The 19,976-nt window shown below is 50.2% G+C and overlaps 1 protein-coding gene across 7 annotated transcripts in view; it reads right to left on the minus strand.

Moving 5' to 3' along the window:
* LMF1 (lipase maturation factor 1) overlaps window positions 1–19,976 on the minus strand; it is a 208,704-nt gene that overhangs the window by 125,635 nt on the left and 63,093 nt on the right. For all 7 annotated transcript variants that reach the window (XM_075104693.1, XM_075104700.1, XM_075104695.1 and 4 more), the window contains one exon: window positions 411–476. In XM_075104693.1, the coding sequence (XP_074960794.1) occupies window positions 411–476 (66 nt within the window). The remainder of the gene's footprint in view (window positions 1–410; window positions 477–19,976) is intronic.

Consider the following 19,976-nt stretch of genomic DNA (forward strand, 5'->3'; position numbering starts at 1 on the left):
ATTAGGGCTCTGCGTCTCGGCGAGCACCGAGATGCTCTATTTCTGTCTACATACGGCTGCATTTTGGAAGCGTAAGCAGAAAGCGTTCAGCACAACGCTACGGAAAACGCCTCTCCGTTCCTCTCCTGTCGCGTTTTAAAGAGGGAGTTCTCAGTGAGGCTCAGGTTTGCTCCTGAATCAGACCATGATGGTGAGGGGAGGGGAGAAATTGGTCTTTTAGGGCTGCGGTTGGGGGAAAAACAAGCATCACCAAGCTGGCACACGGACATCTGGCGCTGCCAGAGACAGAAGGCTACAATAAAGAAAGAAAACATGGAGATCTGCCTGGCAGAAGAGAAAAGGTTCGAGAAAATTTTCCTAGCAAAGTAAAGCAGACAAGGGAAATTCATTTTAATGTGCAGATCGCTCACCTCGTAGTGGTAATCCATGCAAGTTAACTCTCTCCAGCAGCGATCTCCTCGGATTTTAATCAGCCCCTGGTGAGAGAAAAATAAAAAAAGACAAAAACACTGTTACAAATATTTTATTTTAACTGGTACGTCAAGGCATTATGTCAAGATGACAGAATCTGGTTAAACTACAGGGAGAGCCCGTAACGGCAGGGAAGCGCAGAGGCTGGAACAACGCCCTGGACACCCCCGCCACATCTGCACCCCAGGCCCAGTCGTTGGCCCCGAGGGAACGTAACGCAAGGAGAGCTCCAACATGACTCCTTCCACCGCCTGTTTACTGAAAATTTGACACAAAATTCCTTGTGGAATACGCCACGTCACTTAAAGGGTGCTGGAAGACGCCTTAGGCACACCCGAGCCTTTGCAGAGCAGCTACGAGCGGCCCAGGGCTCCCAGCGTCGGCTCCCAGCATTGCTGGGTACGAGGCAGGGAGGCTCAAAACATCGAGAAGCGATAGGAAAAACCAGGCTCTGCCACCGGAACATCTCTGTATAACAGACTGAGCAGCGACCTGCAGCGCTGAACACAGCCGCGCTCACAATCTTAAAGTCCAGCCCCACGCGCCCCCCTGCCGCAAAGCCGCCTCGGCTGCCTGCAGGAAAGGGAATGGGGACAGACTGGGATGGGGACCCGGCAGCCTCCCCAGCCCTGAGCGGGGACGCAGAGATGCAATCAAAGTAATTAGAGAAACAAAAGAGGAGAAGGGGAAGGAAGCTGACAGATCTAAACACAGATGAATGCCCTAATGACAGGTCTGCTCCACCTTAGGTTAGAGGTTGGCAATGAAATAAGCAGGTATCAGAGGTTGCCGCGCATTGATATTTCGGGGCAACAAGAGGGTGAAATTTCCAAATCAGTGGGTCCGTTCCAGGGCTGGCAGTAATATTGGGATTAAATTTCTTTGCCTCAGTGATGAAGAGTAAAAAGGAATCAGTCGTCCACAGCAGGAAGGACACCTGGCCAGGGATGAGCCTGCTAGCAGGAAGCCTTGCAATCAAGCCGTGCCAGCCCGGAGGTATGCGGGTTCAGCCTGCCGGCTTTGATGTATGGCGAAAGGTCCCTGATTAGGATCACAATATCCCAAATTGAGGAAAGCTTCACTAGTCAAAAGGTTGAACCAGCTCTATCATCTGCATACAATTAGGGGGTATTTGCCTACCTCTGACATTGCCCCTAATTATAATGTTCCTGCCTTCCTTAGTAGGAAAACACAGGGAGTTTCTGTAAGGGCCCATTGCCCGCTACACCTGGAGCATCCTGAAGCTTCTTTACATTTGCAGTAGGGAAGGATTTCAGGAAAAGACCAGTGACCTTTCAGTGCCAAAATCTGAGAGCTCAGAGGAGATTCCAGCACTAGGGCACATCCTGGCCTACTGGTTTCATCCAAATTGCTAAAATATTCTTCACCTGCAGCATTAAATAAAGTTTAGCAGGTTTGGGGCTCACGAAAAATGCCAAATTCCAGTTACAACCCCCCCAAAATGTCCAGACCTCATAAGTAAATCTCCAGAAATACCCAGTTCCTCAGGCTGTGCATGGGCTGGATGATGTCTGAGAGCCCCGGGCTGCTGAGCGTGGAAAAGAGAGGACAGAGCAGGCTCTAGGAGCTCCTGACCGATACAGAAGGGCTCAACCAGGAGCGATAACTGACCATTTCTCCCGACTGATACAAGACGTAAAGCCAACCTGATGGAAGGATCGAGTAGCCCGTTTAGAAACGAACAAAAGACGTACTTTTCCACACAGCAAATCATTTAGTTTACGGGAGCCAAAAGTACAAATGTGTTCAAAAGGGATTAGACACATCCCCAGAGGACAGGCTCGGGGAAACCTCCGAACACAACCTCCTCCCCGGAAAGTCCCTAATCCACTTGACCGCCAGGAGCTGCCCCAGAAGATCACTTTATGTTCTATATTCCTCCCCAGGCATCTGTCAATGGCCGCTATTAGAGACGATATATGAAGTCAGTTGGACCCTGGGCTTAAGCCAACGCAGATTTTCTTAAGCAAACAAACATCCACAAAAATAGTTACAGGCTTATTTAGCAGGTAAATTAATAGGAAATAGGCACCTTCCTTGGTCTGAGCCTTATACCAGATCATGTTTAGACATGTATGTCTTTGTCAATAGGGGTGACCCCAGTAGCCTTCAATAGGGCTACATACGGCCTTAAATTATAGCTGTTATCCGGCACGTTGCTGAGTTCAAGCAGATTTCACCCATCTGCTGTTCCAAATTATTTTTCCCTTTTTATTTTTTCCCCAGTCATAAAAAAATGAAATATTTTCCATGCCAATGCTAACTGAAGAGGACAGTAAACAGAAACTATTACACATTTTCAAAATCCGTGAATCCAGACAATTTACATCCTGTAATTTTTAGCCAAGAATGAACCAGGAGAACCTGGAAGAGTAAAGGCTGTAAAAGGGCCCCTAATCCTCATGGCACATCTCAGGGAGCGGGATGAACGCCAGCCCCCCCGGCAGGACCATTTGTACACAATACCGTCCCGTGGCCAACCAAGAACGTCCCAGCTGGCTGGCACGCTCCCTGCGAGCTCCCGGCATCGACCAGCAGCCACGGGAAAAGCGTCACCTCACCCAGGCAAATGCTAGAGATGCAACAGAGCGAATCAACGGCACCGTAACCAGCGAGGATGAACAAGGAGATGCCGTAAAGGGTAATCGGGATTTTACAGAAGTGATTGATAAGGAACACGGCCATAAGGCAAAGGTTTCTGTGGTGTCTGACGTGACTCTGCACAACACGGGAATGGGGAAGGGTACCAAAGGAGTGCACTGCACGCTCCGTCCCCGGAGGGTGGGCAGCCTGCGGGATGCTGGCACCCTGCACATCCCTGCCAGCCTTCAGACCTGTAAAACTCCCCAGGAGCTACACTGAAGCCTGAGCACTGGCCCTCCCAGCAGCCTCCGGAGGAAAGAGGCACCCTCAAACCCCACGCACGTTGCAATGGGAACGGCTGGGGGTGGCTCCAGGCACGGCTGAGATGGGTCCATGCCAGGAGCTCAGATCTGGAAATACCCTGGCCCGGGAGGTCTGCATCTCAGCATCATCGTGAAAGGGACACACACACCCCAGTACCAAAACACCCCACGCAGAGCTGGTCCAAAAAGGCACAAACAAAAGCACAATGGATGCAAAGCAATATCATACAAGACCCGGGGGGTGGGAAAGCGGAGCGGTGGGTACCGGTGGCTGCTCTGCCGTTTTACTCTCTAGTGAGTTATTTCAGCAGATCCTGTTGGCCTCTTCTCCATCACTCTGCGAGGGCTGGGGCAGGGGAGGCACGGACAAGGCAGACGCACTGTCAACAGTCATGGCTTCCTCTTCCCCCTCCCGAATCATCCGCAGCTCGCTCTGCCCCTCGAACCTTTTCTAAAATTACAGGATACGTTGATAGCATCTCACAGGATGTGCCGCAGCCAGCAGCCTTGTCAGTGGCAGGACAGACGCTAAGAAAGGCTCTGTGCAAGAATGCTGGCATATTAAAAAGGGACAGCTATCTCGATGACCTTCCCTCCTACCTTGCCCGAGCTGTTATCAAGCTCTGTTATTCAGCAGGGATAATTAAAACAACTCTATGATAGAAAAGCACCGTGCTGAAAATCAGAATCTTTCCTGCAATGAGTCACTAAGGGAGTTAATCACATTTTGTTTACTATAAAGCTTTCAAACAGAAAAGTCACTTAAAGCTTTTAATATCAAACCTGTTTTTCAGTGCAGAAAACTCCCACTCTCTTAATTAGGGGGCGTTTCAAGTCTTCTTTACCCTGTTGCTGCCTTCAAGTCCACTTCCACTCCCACGCTGGCATGTGAGTTTTCCAGTTTTCAAACAAAGTTGGACCAAGAAACAAGAGCATGCAGTGCACGAAAATCTACGTGCTCTGTAGCTTCATCTCCGCTGAGGAGGACCACAAAGGGAGAAGGAGCCGTGGCGGCTCGCTAAATAATCCTGCTGTGAGGAGCTGGGGATCTCTGGGATCACACAGTGTTTGGCACACCCAGGACAAGCTCTGACATACCTCAGTGCTCCACGCTCGATGGGCTCTGGCTTTACACTCTCTCCCCTAATTATCTGGCTTCTGCTGGCATTTTTTGGAAGTCAGCTCCTGTTCTCTTGAAGATGCAAATTTAGTTTGAGAAATGGTACCTGGGTCCAAGGGAGCACAGAAGGAGGAGGGCAGGAAACGGGGATCCCCGCATCTGCTGGAGTTTGCCATTCACTGGATTTCTCTCAGTCTGCTAACAATTCCCAATCCATTTTCAAGATTCCTCTGTACTGAACTGGCCTGGACTCCACAGCTGCAGCAGATTATGCTGCCATACCGCAGATCAAAGCACGAGGAAAAATCCCTATCCCCTGCTCGCAGACAAGCAGAGGCTAGTGCATCTCTGATGCACCCCAACTGTCCTCTCTTTGGATGTGGAGAGGGCCTGCGGGGGACCAGAAGGAAAAGGAGCAAGAGGGCACGCGCATGGGCAAACCCCGGGAGACTCCAGCAGACCTGGAAGACCCTCCTCTCATTTGGACATAAGCTACCAACATCTTGCAAGGAGTATTTTGGGGGCAAATACTAAGCAGAGTTTAAGAGGTGAACGATATGGACAAATTAAATAGAAAACAAGGAAAGGAAAGAATTAATTCAGCGGCACTTTGGGCTCACAACCCCAAAACCCCTGCAGCCCGGGGCAGCCTGGTCTCTCTCATACCTCCAGCTCCTCCCTGGTAGCGTTGCCTGAGCAGAAGGAAACGAGGAAGGAAACACAGCCCATCTTCAGGCTCTCATGCAGCAACGCACTTGGTTTTAAGAACGTGACTGAAACCCAGCTCCGCAGATCAGCCTCAGGTGGGACACACTGACGAACAAACCCGACGTTTTGCTGCGATAAGGCTGTGTTGGAGGCGATGCCTGACTGTCTGAAGGGCCAGGGTGGAAATGCTTTAACAAAGGACTCTGCTGTTACTTCTGGGGGGTATTTTTTGAGAGTAGGATCTGCCTGATACCTTCAAAGATTAAGAACATATAGAGGCATTTAGACTGTTCAGTAGCTTCCAGGCTGCAGCTACGGGCAGCTGCTACCACAAACCTGCCGTAAAGCCTCCAGCTGAATCGCTTTTCTCGCACGTATTGAAGTTTCTAGTTTTTGTGAAGTTCAAGGTTCAGGAAGCAAATGAAAAAAAGCAACGCTTGCAGAGCCCTCTTCATATTTTCCAGGCTTTGGTGCTCTCCGTGCCAAGCCTGGTCCCCTTCCATCCCTCCCAACTTTCATTTCTCCCTGCGGTGTTCAAGCATCTCCAGGTACCACGTGTTTTTTGATACATCGAAATTGATCTGCGAGCTCAGCGCTAACTCACACTGTCAGAAGTTGGCCATGCTTACAGATAGGCAATAAGCAGAAAAGTATTTCCAAGGGCAGCCGCTATTAAATCCTGAGAAACTGCTGCTGTACGTGGGGCAGGGCCTGGCCAGCCCCTGTTAACTGAGGAGCTCAGCTTTTCACTGAGCTCCAGTTGCTGGGTGATAAAAAATGACAGGTAAGTGTTTACCCACTGTAACTCACTTTGAAGCCCGGACCGCACCTCAGTGTGCTGAACCACCCCAGCTCTAATAGCCCTTTTGGAGCATCTCGGAGACATCAGTGTCACGAAGAAGAGGAAAGCCTTTCTCATCCTGCCTTCAGCTCCTTGTCCAACACAACCCTGTCCCTAACTTTTTCAGCTCCTAATATTGTGTCACGGGGCGATGCAACCATTGGGGAAACACAGAAGAGGTGTGCTGGACGAAGCTCAGCGCACTGACTCGTTTCCTGTTTTCTGAATTCCAAAATTACTTGAAATGTTTCTTTTTTTCCCCTTTTTTTTCCAGTTGCCAAATTTAGGAAGTTTCTTCCTAGTTGTGAGCTAACGGAGCATTAGCTAAAAACTCAAGTTCTGCATTTATTTTGACACAAGGATTGGAGGCTAACGGGCAGGAGACAGGGATTTTAGAAAACATTTTTGAATTTTCCCCTTTTTATGATCTGCTCTAATTGTTAGATAAAACTAAAGAGTGAGGTATGTGGGGCGAGGGGAGAGGAAACTGCTTTTAAAGTTGATTTTCTTTTCCCAGCGCTAAAGGCAAATGCACACTCACACGCTGACAACCCCAGGAAAAAACCAAGCACCCCCAGAAACGCCGGCTCTGTTTGCACGTTGGGGGTGGGTGAAGGGACTTTCAAAGCCTTGCATATCAGAAGAGAAAGATATTCAGCAATACAAATTAAATATAAGCTAAAGGGAAGGAAACAGGTGGCTAAGTGAACTAGCAATTGCCCTTTCACCTCCGTGGCCTTGCTTTGAATCCAGCTCTAACCAGAATTATTAAATTCATACTGATGGGATGGTGGCTACAAAGGCACCGGGGTTTGATCATTTCGGCCGAGCTCGTGGCAGCCAGAACGTGCACGCAAGCCCCTTCCAGTAATAAGAGGGCCTGGCCTGGGGACGGGGAAAGAGGAGATCTTTGTCGTATTAATTTAGAGCTGACTGCGGCTCCAGGCCATTCTGCACACTCAGAAATCTCCTCGCGCTGCTGTCCGCATGAGAACTATAAAATGTTAACCCTGGATTGAATTAGCATCCAGAATGAAATATGTGCTCAATACCTTCCCCCCTACGAAGTTTGCTCCCTTTAGGGCACGGCTGAGGAGCTCAGGGGAGGATGGAGATGCAGCACCTGCTCGTACTTCGAAACCACCAACCTCCGGGGCTCCCAGGCTCTCACAATTAAGGTGCATTAAATTCACCAGCAATTTTCACAGGGGAAGGAAAATTACATTTAGGACATTTTTTTTTTTTAAGTTTTATTTTAATGGCATTCAATAAAATGCCTGGTTTTAATCACCAGAGCTGCTCTGCCGCCCTCGCTCAGCCCCATGCACTTTCCATCCACCAGCCCTGCTCCGCGTCCGCGTGTTCACGCTCATGTATAAGCGGCATTTCCCCAACTGAGCCGACGTGTGCCCTGGATGACTTTTATCACTCTCCTTTTATTCATTGGCTATCGATAACATATTGCCTATGTGGAACAAGACCCTATTTTGCTTCCAGCATCATCACTAGCTTACAACAGCTTACAACAGCGTTAAAGGCAAGATGACCGTGCCGTCGCTTGAGCGCATCCGCAAGCAAACCAGAGGAAAAAAATATTTCCCAGAAAATTCTTAGCAAAACCCACACTGCAAAAATTCACCCTCCTGCCTGCCCGCTGCAGGACTTGGCCCAGCCAGCAAGGCACCGAACCAGGCCTGTTTATAAAAATACAGTAAGCCTGCTGAAAACTAGCTATTTACAACTAATAACTTCTCTTTCAAATGCAGTAGATTGTTGAATACATTCACAACGTTTGCCAAACTGGCGGCCAGGGGACTTTGGGGGTGGGAATCAAAATCACCCCTTCACTCCCACTGAATCAATTCCAGTCTTGCTTGGTCGAGTAACCTCACATGCCCCCTCTCCTTCCCCATCGTTGAAAGAGCATCCAACAAATGGGATTTCAGGGGAAATTAAGCCATAGAGAGGAAGTTTACCAACAGTTTTCCATTTCTGAGTTTCATGAGTTTGATTCAATCGTGGCAGAAATCCCAAACCTAAGGCCATGGTGCGTGGTGGCACAGGGACCGGACACGGGACTGGAAGGCAGAACCGGAGAGGGATGCGAGCTGTGCACCCGCCGGCCGCGTCCTCCCAAGACACCTCACTGCTTGGGTTTAGGGCACTGAAATCTGAATTTGCACTGTGGCGCGTTGGGGGTCGCCTTCTCGAGTCACAGAGAGGATGAAGGTGCGAAGAGGACGGGTCCTCGCTTTTTTACGGCGTTTCTCCAGCAAGAGGAGCACATCTGGACACTGCTGCTTTCTGCTGTACCATCCCTAGCTCCCAACGTTAGGATTAAGGAAAGGACTGAGCTCTGAGGGCTGCCTGGTCCCTCCTACCGCTGGCAGAGGCTCCGTAAGGGGAACCTCTCCCCGGACCCCCAGGACCTGCCCCAGACCTGGATCTGCAGAAGGCTCAGAGCGTGCGGGTCCATCCCAGGAGAGCTGGAGAGGATTCCTTCTGCCGCGTCCACATCACAGCCCCCACGGACAATGAGAATCACAGACGCCATCTCCAACCTCCCTCCTCCGAGGGTCCGCCAGCCGGCTGCCCGCCGCGCAACCCTAGGCTCTTGTCCCGCCTGGATGCGGCTCTGCCACCCCAACTGAGACGAGGGGGAGCACCCTCTGGGGGTCTAACTGGCACCTCCAGCTCTGCCAGACCTCCTCTCACCCCACCTCTGCCCCACACACAGGGGTGCTGGCCACAGTCTTCGACCTCCAGCTTTACTTCAGACCCCTCTTTCTCTCCTTCCCTCCTGCATTTACTCTCCTTTCAACTGCCTTTCTAATTAGCTGATCCCCTTCTAATTAAACCTGCTTACGCCCAAATGAAATCCACGCTTTGCCCTTGCTCCCTCTCCCCCAACAACTCCGCCAGCCCCACTTTCACCCCTGACCCCGCTTCCCCAAAAGACCAAGCCCAGGCACAAGGATCAGTTCAAGAGCCACCACGGATGCACCCTCAGACAACTCCGCACGGATTTCACGCTTTGCATAAGGAGCAAATCGTCTCCAAAGAAGACGAGACTGTCTCCTTATTTACTCAGTTCCAGCAAAAACGATTCACGGACCGGGGGCGACCCGTGGAGCAGCATCTTGCTCCGCTCCCCCCTGAGCAGCTCCCGCTCCGACGCCGCTCCGAGGCAGGGAAGCGGCTCAACTCCGGCACGCCAAATCCTTCCTTTTCATCTCGTGCAGATTGCTCTGCCCAACTGTACCCCTTTCAGGCTGCTGTACTTTGGTGATTCAAAATGGAAAAAAAAAAAAAAAAAAAGCCTAAATAATTAAAATGTCATTCAAGCTCTAAGCCGATATGAGTCACTGTTACAAAAAATATCTTAAAAATTCTTTCAGGAGTGGGGGATAATTATATTCCTCCCTATCTATTGATTTTTCTCTACAATGCAGATGTCAGATTTTCCACGGTTTTTTTCCTTCTTTTTTTTTTTTTCCCTGGAGTGAGTGTCAAGGAGGAACAAAGCACTCTTTGAGACTTTTTCAGCCCAAAATTAATTCTGAAAAAAATGGTACAGACAGGCCAATAGCACTGGAAGCCGAGAAAAAGTCTGGTGACTCAAGCTATGTCTGCAAAACCCCTATTGATACCAGCTCTGGAGAGAAGGGTGGGGTACGGGGCACCAGCGTTATAAATCTAGAGTCAGTTTAAAGACCTTTTTTCCATGTCTTCACTATAGAAAAGATGGGCGAAAAAGAGAAACACCTCAATGAAGGGCAGTCCTAAATTCCAGATTTTCATTTGTCTCACAGTATGAATACGAAACGCTCCCAGAGAACGTCCCGAAGGGTGCCTTGCACTTCACGCATGCAGCCACCGCAGCCTCTGCTACCCACAGAGAAGGCGGTTTCAGCATCCTTTGAAAACCCCATACCGGTGTAAGACAAAACCAGCTGTAATCTAGACCCCAAGTTCATGGAAAAGGAAGGAGCATTATGAAGTTAAAATCAGAAAAAAAATCTAAAATTGTGTAAGGACCATAGGGCAGGGCTGTAAGGGGAGAGCCAGCTCCGCTGCTCCCCAGTCACGCCGGAGCCCAGCACCTGAAGCACCCAGATCCATGGGACGTGACCAGATGCCTTCAGAAATACTAAAGCACTTTGAATTTTCCTGCTGTTACGCACCAGGTCACCCAGGCTGCTCGCTGCCCACCTGCTCCAGCTTTCTTCTGCATTTGGAAGGATAAATCTTGGAAAAATTCTAGATTTTCTTTCAGCCTCCGTAACGAATATCATGCTCAAGTGCTGTGTTCACTAGGGGAAGGATGCGTGACGGGTGCGACACCGCAGCAACGCGCAGCGGCAGCACGATCCTTCTGCTGGACGTGTGAAACCGCCTCGACATTGGTTTATGACATTTTTTCCCCTGATATACCTCCTAACGGACACAACATTTAATTCCCAAGACCAGCAAGAGCTCTAGCTTTTCTAGAAATTCAATACATTTTCTACGGTCCTTTTACGCCTCAAGGCTGGCTTATGGAAATTGTTTGCATACTTTTGAATATTTGCGTAATTTAGGAGCCCAAACCTGCAACTGCGGAGCGCTCTGGCGCAGGGCTTGCCACGAACCGTGCTGGCGGCAGGGGCTGGGTTTGGGCCAGGCCTACGCAGACCCTCCGCGGGAAGCCCCCGTCTCGCACCCGCAGGCTCCGCTGCAGGGTTCAAGCTCAGCGGCGCAGGAAGGGCGCGTTTTGTTCATTCCTTTTAGAAACGCCACGCAGGGAAGACGTGACACAGGTATTAGGCTTTTTGGAAACTTTTTTCTACAACCCTGACGGTAGCAAAGAGCGGCTGTAGGAAGAGCTGTACCTGGTGCTCATACAAACCTCTCATTACATGTACAGCCGGTAATTCAAATCTCTCCTGCTTCTTCCATGCAAAGAGAGAGAAAAAACGGGCTAGAATACCTCTTCCTTAGCCAGAGAACGCTAAGCCTAGCTAGCTAACGCAAGCTTAAGCTCATCCGATGACACTGCTGTTTAAATAGCTTTATTCCGTACCTTGCACACCAGCTCTAAGCTCACACCAGCCCTATTCGGGTCCAAGCGTGACCGAGATGATGGGACTTGCCCATCACCTGGAGGACATCAGCGCTGGTCAATGTCAGCGGGTTCTAGGACCGGGTTCCGGATTCTCTGGAACAACCCACCGCCGGGTGAACAGACCCCGCCTGCCCGGTGGCCTCCGCGCGGGCTGGGAGAGGCTCCGACGCGGCCCCGGGAGCGCAAGCCCGCGGGCCGGGTCCCATCCGCCGAGGAGGTGAACGGCCAGGTTCTGCCGCAGCGGGCGCAGGTCGGGTCCAGCGCAAAAGCTGAACCGGCCTCACCAACTGCAAAGCGCCTCAACTCGCCGGACGGGAAAACGCTTTTCTGGACGAGAAGTCACTGCTGTTGATTTTTGTTTTGTTTTATTTGTTGCTGTTTTTTCCCTCGGCTACCAAAAAGACCCTTTGAGAAGCCACCAGGACTGCACCAGCATCTGATTGACTTTGAAGGCGGGCAGCAAGGAGTGGGTGAAAGGGATTTTGAAAAGTACTTGGCATTAGCGGCTCCCTGCCTTTTACAGCCACCGAAGGAACAACAAGCCTTCCTGCCAAGGGCTATTACTAGACAAATGGAGAGAGATCAGAGGCACAAAGGAGGTTGCTAAGGAGTCAAGTGTGGGATCCCTGCAGAGAGGAGGAGGGCTGCAGCTGGGACGGCAAAGGTCAGAACATTGCAGACATCATTTTCCAAAAATTCCCATGAAGCCCCGGCGCGGGAGTCGGGAGCCTGGCCCCGCCGTGCTCGCCTATGAATAATGAGAAAGCCATAAAAGAAAGCTCCCTTTCTTCCCTCCTACCCACGCTAATGTAATAAAACAAATTAGAATAATTATTCTCAATTTCAGAGCCGTAATGCCCAGGATCAGGGCACGCTTGTCACTGAAATGACAACTACATCCGTTTGATTCTTCTTCTTTTTTTATATTTACAGAGATCGCCTAAATTCCAACTTTTATTTCATTACATCTAATGCAATCTTACTTCAGGCATCCAGATTCTGTTTGCTTCAAAGTCTTCGTTATTTTTGCCAGAAAGTTCATCTCCCTTATTAGCTAATCACATCCCCACCCTTTCCGGTAACCTTTAAAATGCCACCCACGTTATGACACTTTTTAGCAGAATCCAAGCAAAAACAAAACAAGAGAAATGAAGAGTTTAACATGAACCACCGGTTTCTAAAATAACTCGCTGCAGTTGGTTAAAAGAAGCGTCTTTTCTAAGAGCAAAGAAAACTAAAAATCATTTTTAGAGAGATTAAATATCTAGTGGCACACAAATAATCGATCCTTTCTCTGTGAAAACGAATCCCTGTGTTAACGATGGACAACATTTACTAGCAAAAAAATGAGAATTTAGTGGGAGAATGTATTGCTGATTATTATAAATCTTTTTGCACTATTGCTTTCACAAGACTACCACTTTGAACTATCTTTTTTTTTTTTCCCCTCTCCTGTAAAAGGGGAAACATATCTTTTGTGTAGACGTGAAACGCCAGAGGATTTAAATTATTTTCTAAGTCTCTGCCTGCCAAAAAATGCTCCGGGACTCCTGTGTTCTGCAGCAGCTTCTGCCGAGGATGTGCTTGAACAGCTCGGAGAGGCAGAGCTCAGGCTTCGGGGGGCTCGGTCTGTAGTTACGTTCAGAAAGGGAAATCCAGAAAGTGGAAACAGAAAAAAGAAAAAAGAGGAGAATTTTTGTTTACAAGAAGTAAACCGAGGGGAGGGACCGCCAAGTCACAAATCACAGCTTGAAAAGATGCACTTGAGCTTCCCTAAATTCCCCCTGTGCCCCTCAGGACCTTCCGCGTGATGCTCCCTCGTAAGGAGGAGCGGGGGGAGCGACTCCCTGGGAAGGGGTCTCAAATACACGAAGATAAGGGGGAGGACAAAACCCCCTTCCCCGCATGATCCCGTCCCCAGGTCGGCGCGTGGTGTGCCTCCAGCCTGGCGAGCGGGGAGCAGCCCCTGCAATGGCTTTAAGGGCATCGCACGAGGAAGATGCCAAGGACGCTGGACCCACAGCAGGTTAATATTATAATATTATCTAAAAATACATCTATATTATGAATATTAATATTGTATTATTTCATAACGCACATATTAAAGGATCTAACTCTTGGGGCAAGGCTGAGGCTTTGGCTTAAGCTGCTGCTGAGGGCCCCAGCCGGGGGAGCAGAGCCTGCAGGGCACGGACCCATCTGCGCACACACACCCGGCGGAGTCCTCCCAACCCCAACACCTGCATCAGCCAGTGATAGATTGGCAGCTTTAAATCTGAATTTCCTTGCTTTGGGCACTTTTAAATTAAAGTGGTAATGTGCTTTAAATCCCGTTTCCCTGCTTTTTCACTACACTCTTCAATCCTTTCCTCCAGAAACTAATCAAGATGTCTCAGACTCACTTATACTTCTGCTCCAGCCACCTTCCTTGGTAACTTATTCCATATGTCTGTGATCCTTTGCAAGACACAGCTCCACCTTAATTCCCTATTTACTTCCAGTTTCCCAACATGCTGTTACACCCCTGGCGCTGGAATCCCCTCCACCTCCCCGCTCCATCTCCAGCACTGATAATTATTTATACAGGAGATCACGCCGTCAAGCTGGCAAACATCACCTACCTAGCCCTTTGACTAACGCGCCCATCTCGGCAGCGCTGCCTGCTCTCTGCTAATGGGGCCTTGCAAACCCACCCTGATGCAAAATACAGCGATTATTGGAAACCCTTGAGAAGCGACCACCTCTCCATTAACAGCCCAAACAAGCCGTGCTGCACACGTACAGCCTTGCTTGTACCTATGTGGCCAGGCTGCCGTGAAACGGGGACGCAGCAGGCTTGCAGGAAGAAAAGAGTGGGAATCTCGAGGTGTTTAATGTCCTTGATTATCTTATCTGACAGATATTCCCGCTGCCACCTCCCTCGTTCAGAGGGTGCGTTGGGACGGGATCCGTGTTACCAGCACAGCAACCACCAGCCCTCGGCTGCGTGCAATGCAGGGAACTGCCAGGCTCCACGTTGGCGTCCCACAAAGAGAAAGGCAGGGAGGGAAGAGGCACAGGAAACGGCTTTAAATGGAGATGATGAAGAGCCACGTAAATTGAAGCACGCCCTCACTGTCGGGCGCTTCCAGAGGGACCGCTAACACCCGACAGCATCGCCAACACCCGACAGCATCGCCGCCGTGCGCCACGTGCAAGCAGCTAACGCTCGCATTCGCTCCGGTGCAAGAAAACACAGTCTCAGCACTTGCTTCTCCTTGGCCTCGAGTCCAACCTGACCTAAAGACATTTCGCGTGCCTCATGTTTTACGGGAGGAACACCAGCCATAAACGGATAACGACATTTCCATGCTGCTTTTCGCACCAGCCCTCCAAGTGCCAGCTGCACCGCTGCAGCCGCCCAGAGCTGCAGTAAAACAGCAGCAGCTCATGCTTCCAGGCAGGGCTCCCTCGCACCACTTGCTCCGCTCACTTAATCTGCAGCAGCAATCCAGGCTGTGCACGGCTGACCCGCACTCGTTAAAAACCTTCACGCGTATTTCAAATATCTCCAAACCTCAACTAACACGGCGCGGGAGAGAGAGCGCACATGCAAACGCTACCACGCGCCCCCAAAAAAGCCACTCGCGTCTCCTCCACTCAAAGCCGCCCGCTATTCAATGCTCTCCCTGCTTAAGCCTAAGATATAACGATGCGAGGGCAGAGCTTGGCACGGAGCTGGGCAGGCCTGAACCCGGCTGGGCACGATTTTGGCAGCGCTGGGCTCGACAAACCTGCCCAAGCGGGAAGGGGCCCCGGCGCCTTGCTGGAACGGGCACGGCATCCTCTGCCGGACGGGGCTCCCGCACCCACACTCCTCCTCTGCCCCTGCTCATCCCAGTTTCTCCCCCAGACCCTGGCTCAATTTGGGACCTGTTTCCCCATCCCAGGCCCTAACTCACAGCTTCTGTCCCCAGCAGCGGGGCAGTTTTTATGGGGGATTCGCTGCTTGCTTTGCTTTTTGACCTGATAGGTCATAGAATCACAGAATGGTTTGGGTTGGAAGGGACCTTAAAGATCACCTAGTTCCAACCCCCAGCCATGGGCAGGGATACCTGCCGCTGGACCAGGTTGCTCAAAGCTCTGTCCAACCTGGCCTTGAACACCTCCAGGGATGGGGCATCTACAGCTTCTCTGGGCAACCTGCTCCAGTGCCTCACCACCCCCAGAGTGGAGAATTTCTTCCTTCTATCTCATCTAAACCTACCCTCAGCAAGTCCTTGGCCTGTCCCATCATTACCATCACACTCCACCAGCTCCAGCTGGAAAAGGCAACACTATGCCAAGAATTAGCCTGAGCTCATTACGCACCCTGTTTGTATCTGCTTTATCGACAGAAAGGTGTGCTGATAGGAGGGAACGGCCCCACATTTAACTGCCTCTTGGCAAAAAAACCCTCTGGTGTGAGACTGGAGGAACTGCGTGTAACAAGGAGAGGCAGCCCTTGGGAATAATAGGTGAGGAAATTATAAAACTCACTTCTGTGGTCAAAAGCATCAGCCTTTGCAAGTCAAGATTCAGCCTGGTGCACACCAAGGTGCAGCCTGAGCTCCTCCGCGGCACCGTGCGGCATCACACCGCAAGTCGGGCGGGGGGTGTTCAAGCTCATGCAATGCAGGAAAACCCCACGGCAGAGAAGTCAGGAGGCGCCCCTGACACCCAGCACCGCTACCCCTTACCCACTGAGGCTGGCTGCAGGCGGCCCAAGGACAAACCTTGCCTAGGGCTCTTCCCAAAATCTAGTTAAATCCCGTTCCGTTACTCCTATCCCTTTCCACGTGTTTTCTCAGTTACTAACTTTTATCAGTGTTACTATAGTTACACACACAGGTGTTGACAAAAAAAATCAAATTCTCACATTTCTGAGCAAGCACGCGTGCAGTGTTTCTTAGACACTCCACTAATGAAGAAACAGAACCTATATTTTATGGTTTACGTATGCAATCACTAACGACTTTCAGGATCCAAAGAGCCACTATGAAGTTTCAGCGACACGATGTTAGCAATTCATCAGCTCACAGCTACTCCCCAGCCCGCCCCCAACACAAGCGGGGCAGAATTTGGATTCCCCCAGCACATGATTTTCGCCTGCAGCAGCTAATTACACAGAATATATGAACTCGACAAAGTTGTCATCTACTTTCAAGCCTTTTTGCAAAAAAAGAAGGTGACTAATGTTTGCTGAATGGGGTATTAGCCACAAATTATATTTTCTGATAAATATATAAGCTCTCCTTTCTGATAAATAGCATATATTCTGATAAAGGAGAGCTCGTGAGCAATGATGCTGCTGCCTATCACAAAACACACCCAAATGCAAAACAGAAACTTGCCCGCCTCAGAGGTAAAGCCCACGGCCTCGCGCCATGTATATATATATATATATATATGTATATATATATATGTATACACACACACAAACATCCTCACCCCCAGCATATGGTCACAGCCCTGGTAACTAAACCAGAAGCTCCCCCCAGCAGCCCAGCCAGAGCACGAAGCCCAGACAGCACAGATGTGACCTAGCTTTGATAAGCCACACGACGCAGGGGAGATGCTGCTCCGCCGAACCGGGGAAGCACAGCTACTCCTCCAACGAGTCCCATTACTGGGGATCAGGCGATTATAAAAATCTGCAGTGTGACTAAACGGCGGCCAGGAGCCAAGAGCCCCTCAGGACCCCCGGCCGCAGCGAGGGGCTCGGGGAAGAGGCTGACCCGGACGGGGAGCTGGGCCAGCAGCACGCAGACAGCCCCGCCGTCCTCAAACCCCTCACACGCACCAAGTCCAACAGCAGCTCTACAGGGAACAGAGCAGCTGGAAAACAAACTCTGCTGAAAAATAGACTTGTACGTGTACTTGAGAGAGGGCCGAGGCTTTGAGAGCACAGCATCATGCCTTCGATGTCTCCCCAGGGAGTTGCAGATGTCAAAACACCTCATTTACCACCAGGCAACAACGCCGAGCAAAGCACCTTCCCGACAGCACGGGCCGCTCCTTTCGGCAAGTCGCCGCAGTTCGGTTGACGTCCCTGGATCCCGCCCGACGGGCTGAGCACGCACCTTTGCTCACCCACCTCCTGGCTCGCGGGGAAACGTAGAGCAACATTTCTGGCATCTCCCAAGCTTCAAGAAATCAGAGTGACAGAGAGGTGTGAGCAAAACGATGAAGACATCAAGTCACCGAGCACTCCTGAGGCAAATCAACCCCGTAAACGTCTGTTTGCCTCACTTATTTCCTAACAAGCTGCTCGCTCACACAAAGGGACCGCTATTCTGTTGCCTCTGCATGTTCCTAAGAAGCATCCGTCTTTACATCCCGCGCTAATGGATTATTAGGAACATCAAACATATAGATTGAATCACATAATTACGCCTTTTAAGAAGTCAGCAATATTTGAGCTCAGCCCAGCGCTTGCTGCCAATCAAGCCCCAGAAGCGGAGCCTGCCTGTGCTCCTCGCCTCCTGCAAGTACGCGGCCGGGAATATTTTACTTCTCGTAGGCTGTATCTCCCCTGAGCAAGCCCAGCCAGCCCCCAGGGAAGTCAGGCACAATAAAGCAAGATCTGGCCGTGACTTTTTGAGGGGAGAATTAGCCAGGAAAGAGCGAGGCTTCCTTACACAAGTCCAGAGCTGGACGACGGTGCTCACATGCTTCAGCAGCAAACCCCTGGTTAAGACTAAGAGAGGAGAACACACGACTGTGCTGGGGCTGCTCCTGAGTGTCAGGAGCAATAGTCACCTCCTAAGCAGGACAGAGATTAACAGGGAGATGCGAAAGAAAAGGCAGCGGCAAAGCAAGGGAGCAGGCGTGGTGCATCCGTGAGCTTCGCGAGCCGCTCACACGTCTTCCACCAGCCCTGTGGGTTTCTATGGGTTACGTGGTAGAAAGTACAAAGAATTGCTGCTCCAGTGCTCCTTAACCAGGAGGTTGTAAACAACGCCGTGATCGGAGACGGGAAGCTTTTGAGAGGATGGTTAATGTGCTCTTGGAGAAGGGTGGCAACAATCACGCCAATTTGGGCTAGGAAATAACGTCCTTCAGGTCCAGCCTCCCTTCTTTACAGTTGGGTTTATTTCCTATCCAGCAGCTTACTGGGCTCGATCTCCTGTTCCTAGTGCTTCAATGCAAAGTCTCTGGTTGCAAGAGCTCCCCATGGAAAAAGTTCCCAAATATGATAGGCTGAAGGGGAAAAAAAAAAAGGGGCCGACAAGTGAAATCAACCCCCACATACTGTTCAGAGTACAGGAACTGACTGCAGAAGACAGGAGAGCTACGGGGTAAGAGCCTGGAGTCCTCACTGGCAGCCATCACGTTGCAAAAGAGAGGCAAGCTCGCCCACCTAAGGCGTGTTTCAAACCCGACACGGCTCTGCTCACCTAACATCCAGCACAAGGTGCTGACGTGAGGGAACACCGTTTGCTTGGAGGATGGCGTTTTACATGGAAAACCTCACCCCAACCAGCTAGAAAAGTCCCTGGAGACCCACGCGGGAAAGCCAAACTCACTTTCTGTGTAAAAATATAGCTGCTGCCAATCCCACCCCTGGGAAAAACTTCCCTCAGTCCACATTTGTGCACATGCTTCAGCTCCTGCCCAGATTAGGGAAGAAATCAAAGATGCCCTGTGAGCAGGTGCACCTGTGCTCCAGGAGGATGCTTCGGTTTCACGCATTAAACTCGCTTCCCAGTGCCTGCAAGCGTCATTACTCCAGCCGAGGAGGAAACGTACACGTGTTTGGGCCCCGAAACATTAAAGATACCATCAATCACCGATTTCCACTTGCTTGTATAGATCCCCATTTAATGACCTTTCCATGTTTTCCTCTCTCATGCCTGTTACTTATATATCAGTAACCCAGACAGACCAGGGACTCGAGGGGCAGCATCTCTTCTGCAGAGGGCTCTCCCTGAAATAACAGGAGAGTTATTACTCTCCAGATAAAACCAAGAAGCGTCACAGAGATAACAGTAACAAAGATGTTTGGTGAGCATGGTTCTGTTTTATATGCAGCCTGTCCCATAAATCAGAATATGTATTACAATTTAGCAGGAACAGAGCGAAGCTCAGTCAGACTCCCATTTTAAAAAGAAAGCAGGATGCAAATTTGGTGTCATAGACCTTGTTAAGAAAATTAGCTGTGTTTCCCTACCCTTGGTGTCACGGACTGTCGATCCTTTCTATAATCAGCATCACGGCTGAGAAGAAGCATTTCAGATGCTGGGAAGCATCAAAACCACAGGAGTCAGCCTCCATCCGCCGGGGACAAAGGGGCTACGCTGACATTTGGTGAAAATGTCAGTAGTGATAAATGGCTCAAATAATACATTCACAATGAGGTTCCTGGAAAAAAAAAAAAAAAAAACCAAACAAAAAAACCCACCCAAAACACGAAACACCTCCCACCCCAACCACATGCCCTGCCTATATGGCATTTAAAGTAATTTGCGTCTTGGACTTCACCAGGCCAGAGGATTGACAGGTCACCTCATGGGATCTAATCCAGCAAGCCAGGGAACACTCTCAGCTCCTCTCAAATGACTGCACAGGGGTCCTGGGGAGACTGGGACCCCTCGGGTCACCCACACGGCTCTCCAAGACTGTCGTTAAAAGGCCAGCCAGCTCTGTTACTGCGCTCACAAACCAACAACGAGGACCTATGCTGCCCTCAAAAATATAATGAAGAAACCATGCAGGCCAGCTACTAAAGTGCTTATCACTCTGTGCTTAAAGGAGAGGACAGGAAATTTCATCTGTAATAAAACA

Source organism: Phalacrocorax aristotelis, chromosome 10 (assembly GCF_949628215.1).
Source record: "Phalacrocorax aristotelis chromosome 10, bGulAri2.1, whole genome shotgun sequence".
NCBI classification, from domain to species: domain Eukaryota; kingdom Metazoa; phylum Chordata; class Aves; order Suliformes; family Phalacrocoracidae; genus Phalacrocorax; species Phalacrocorax aristotelis.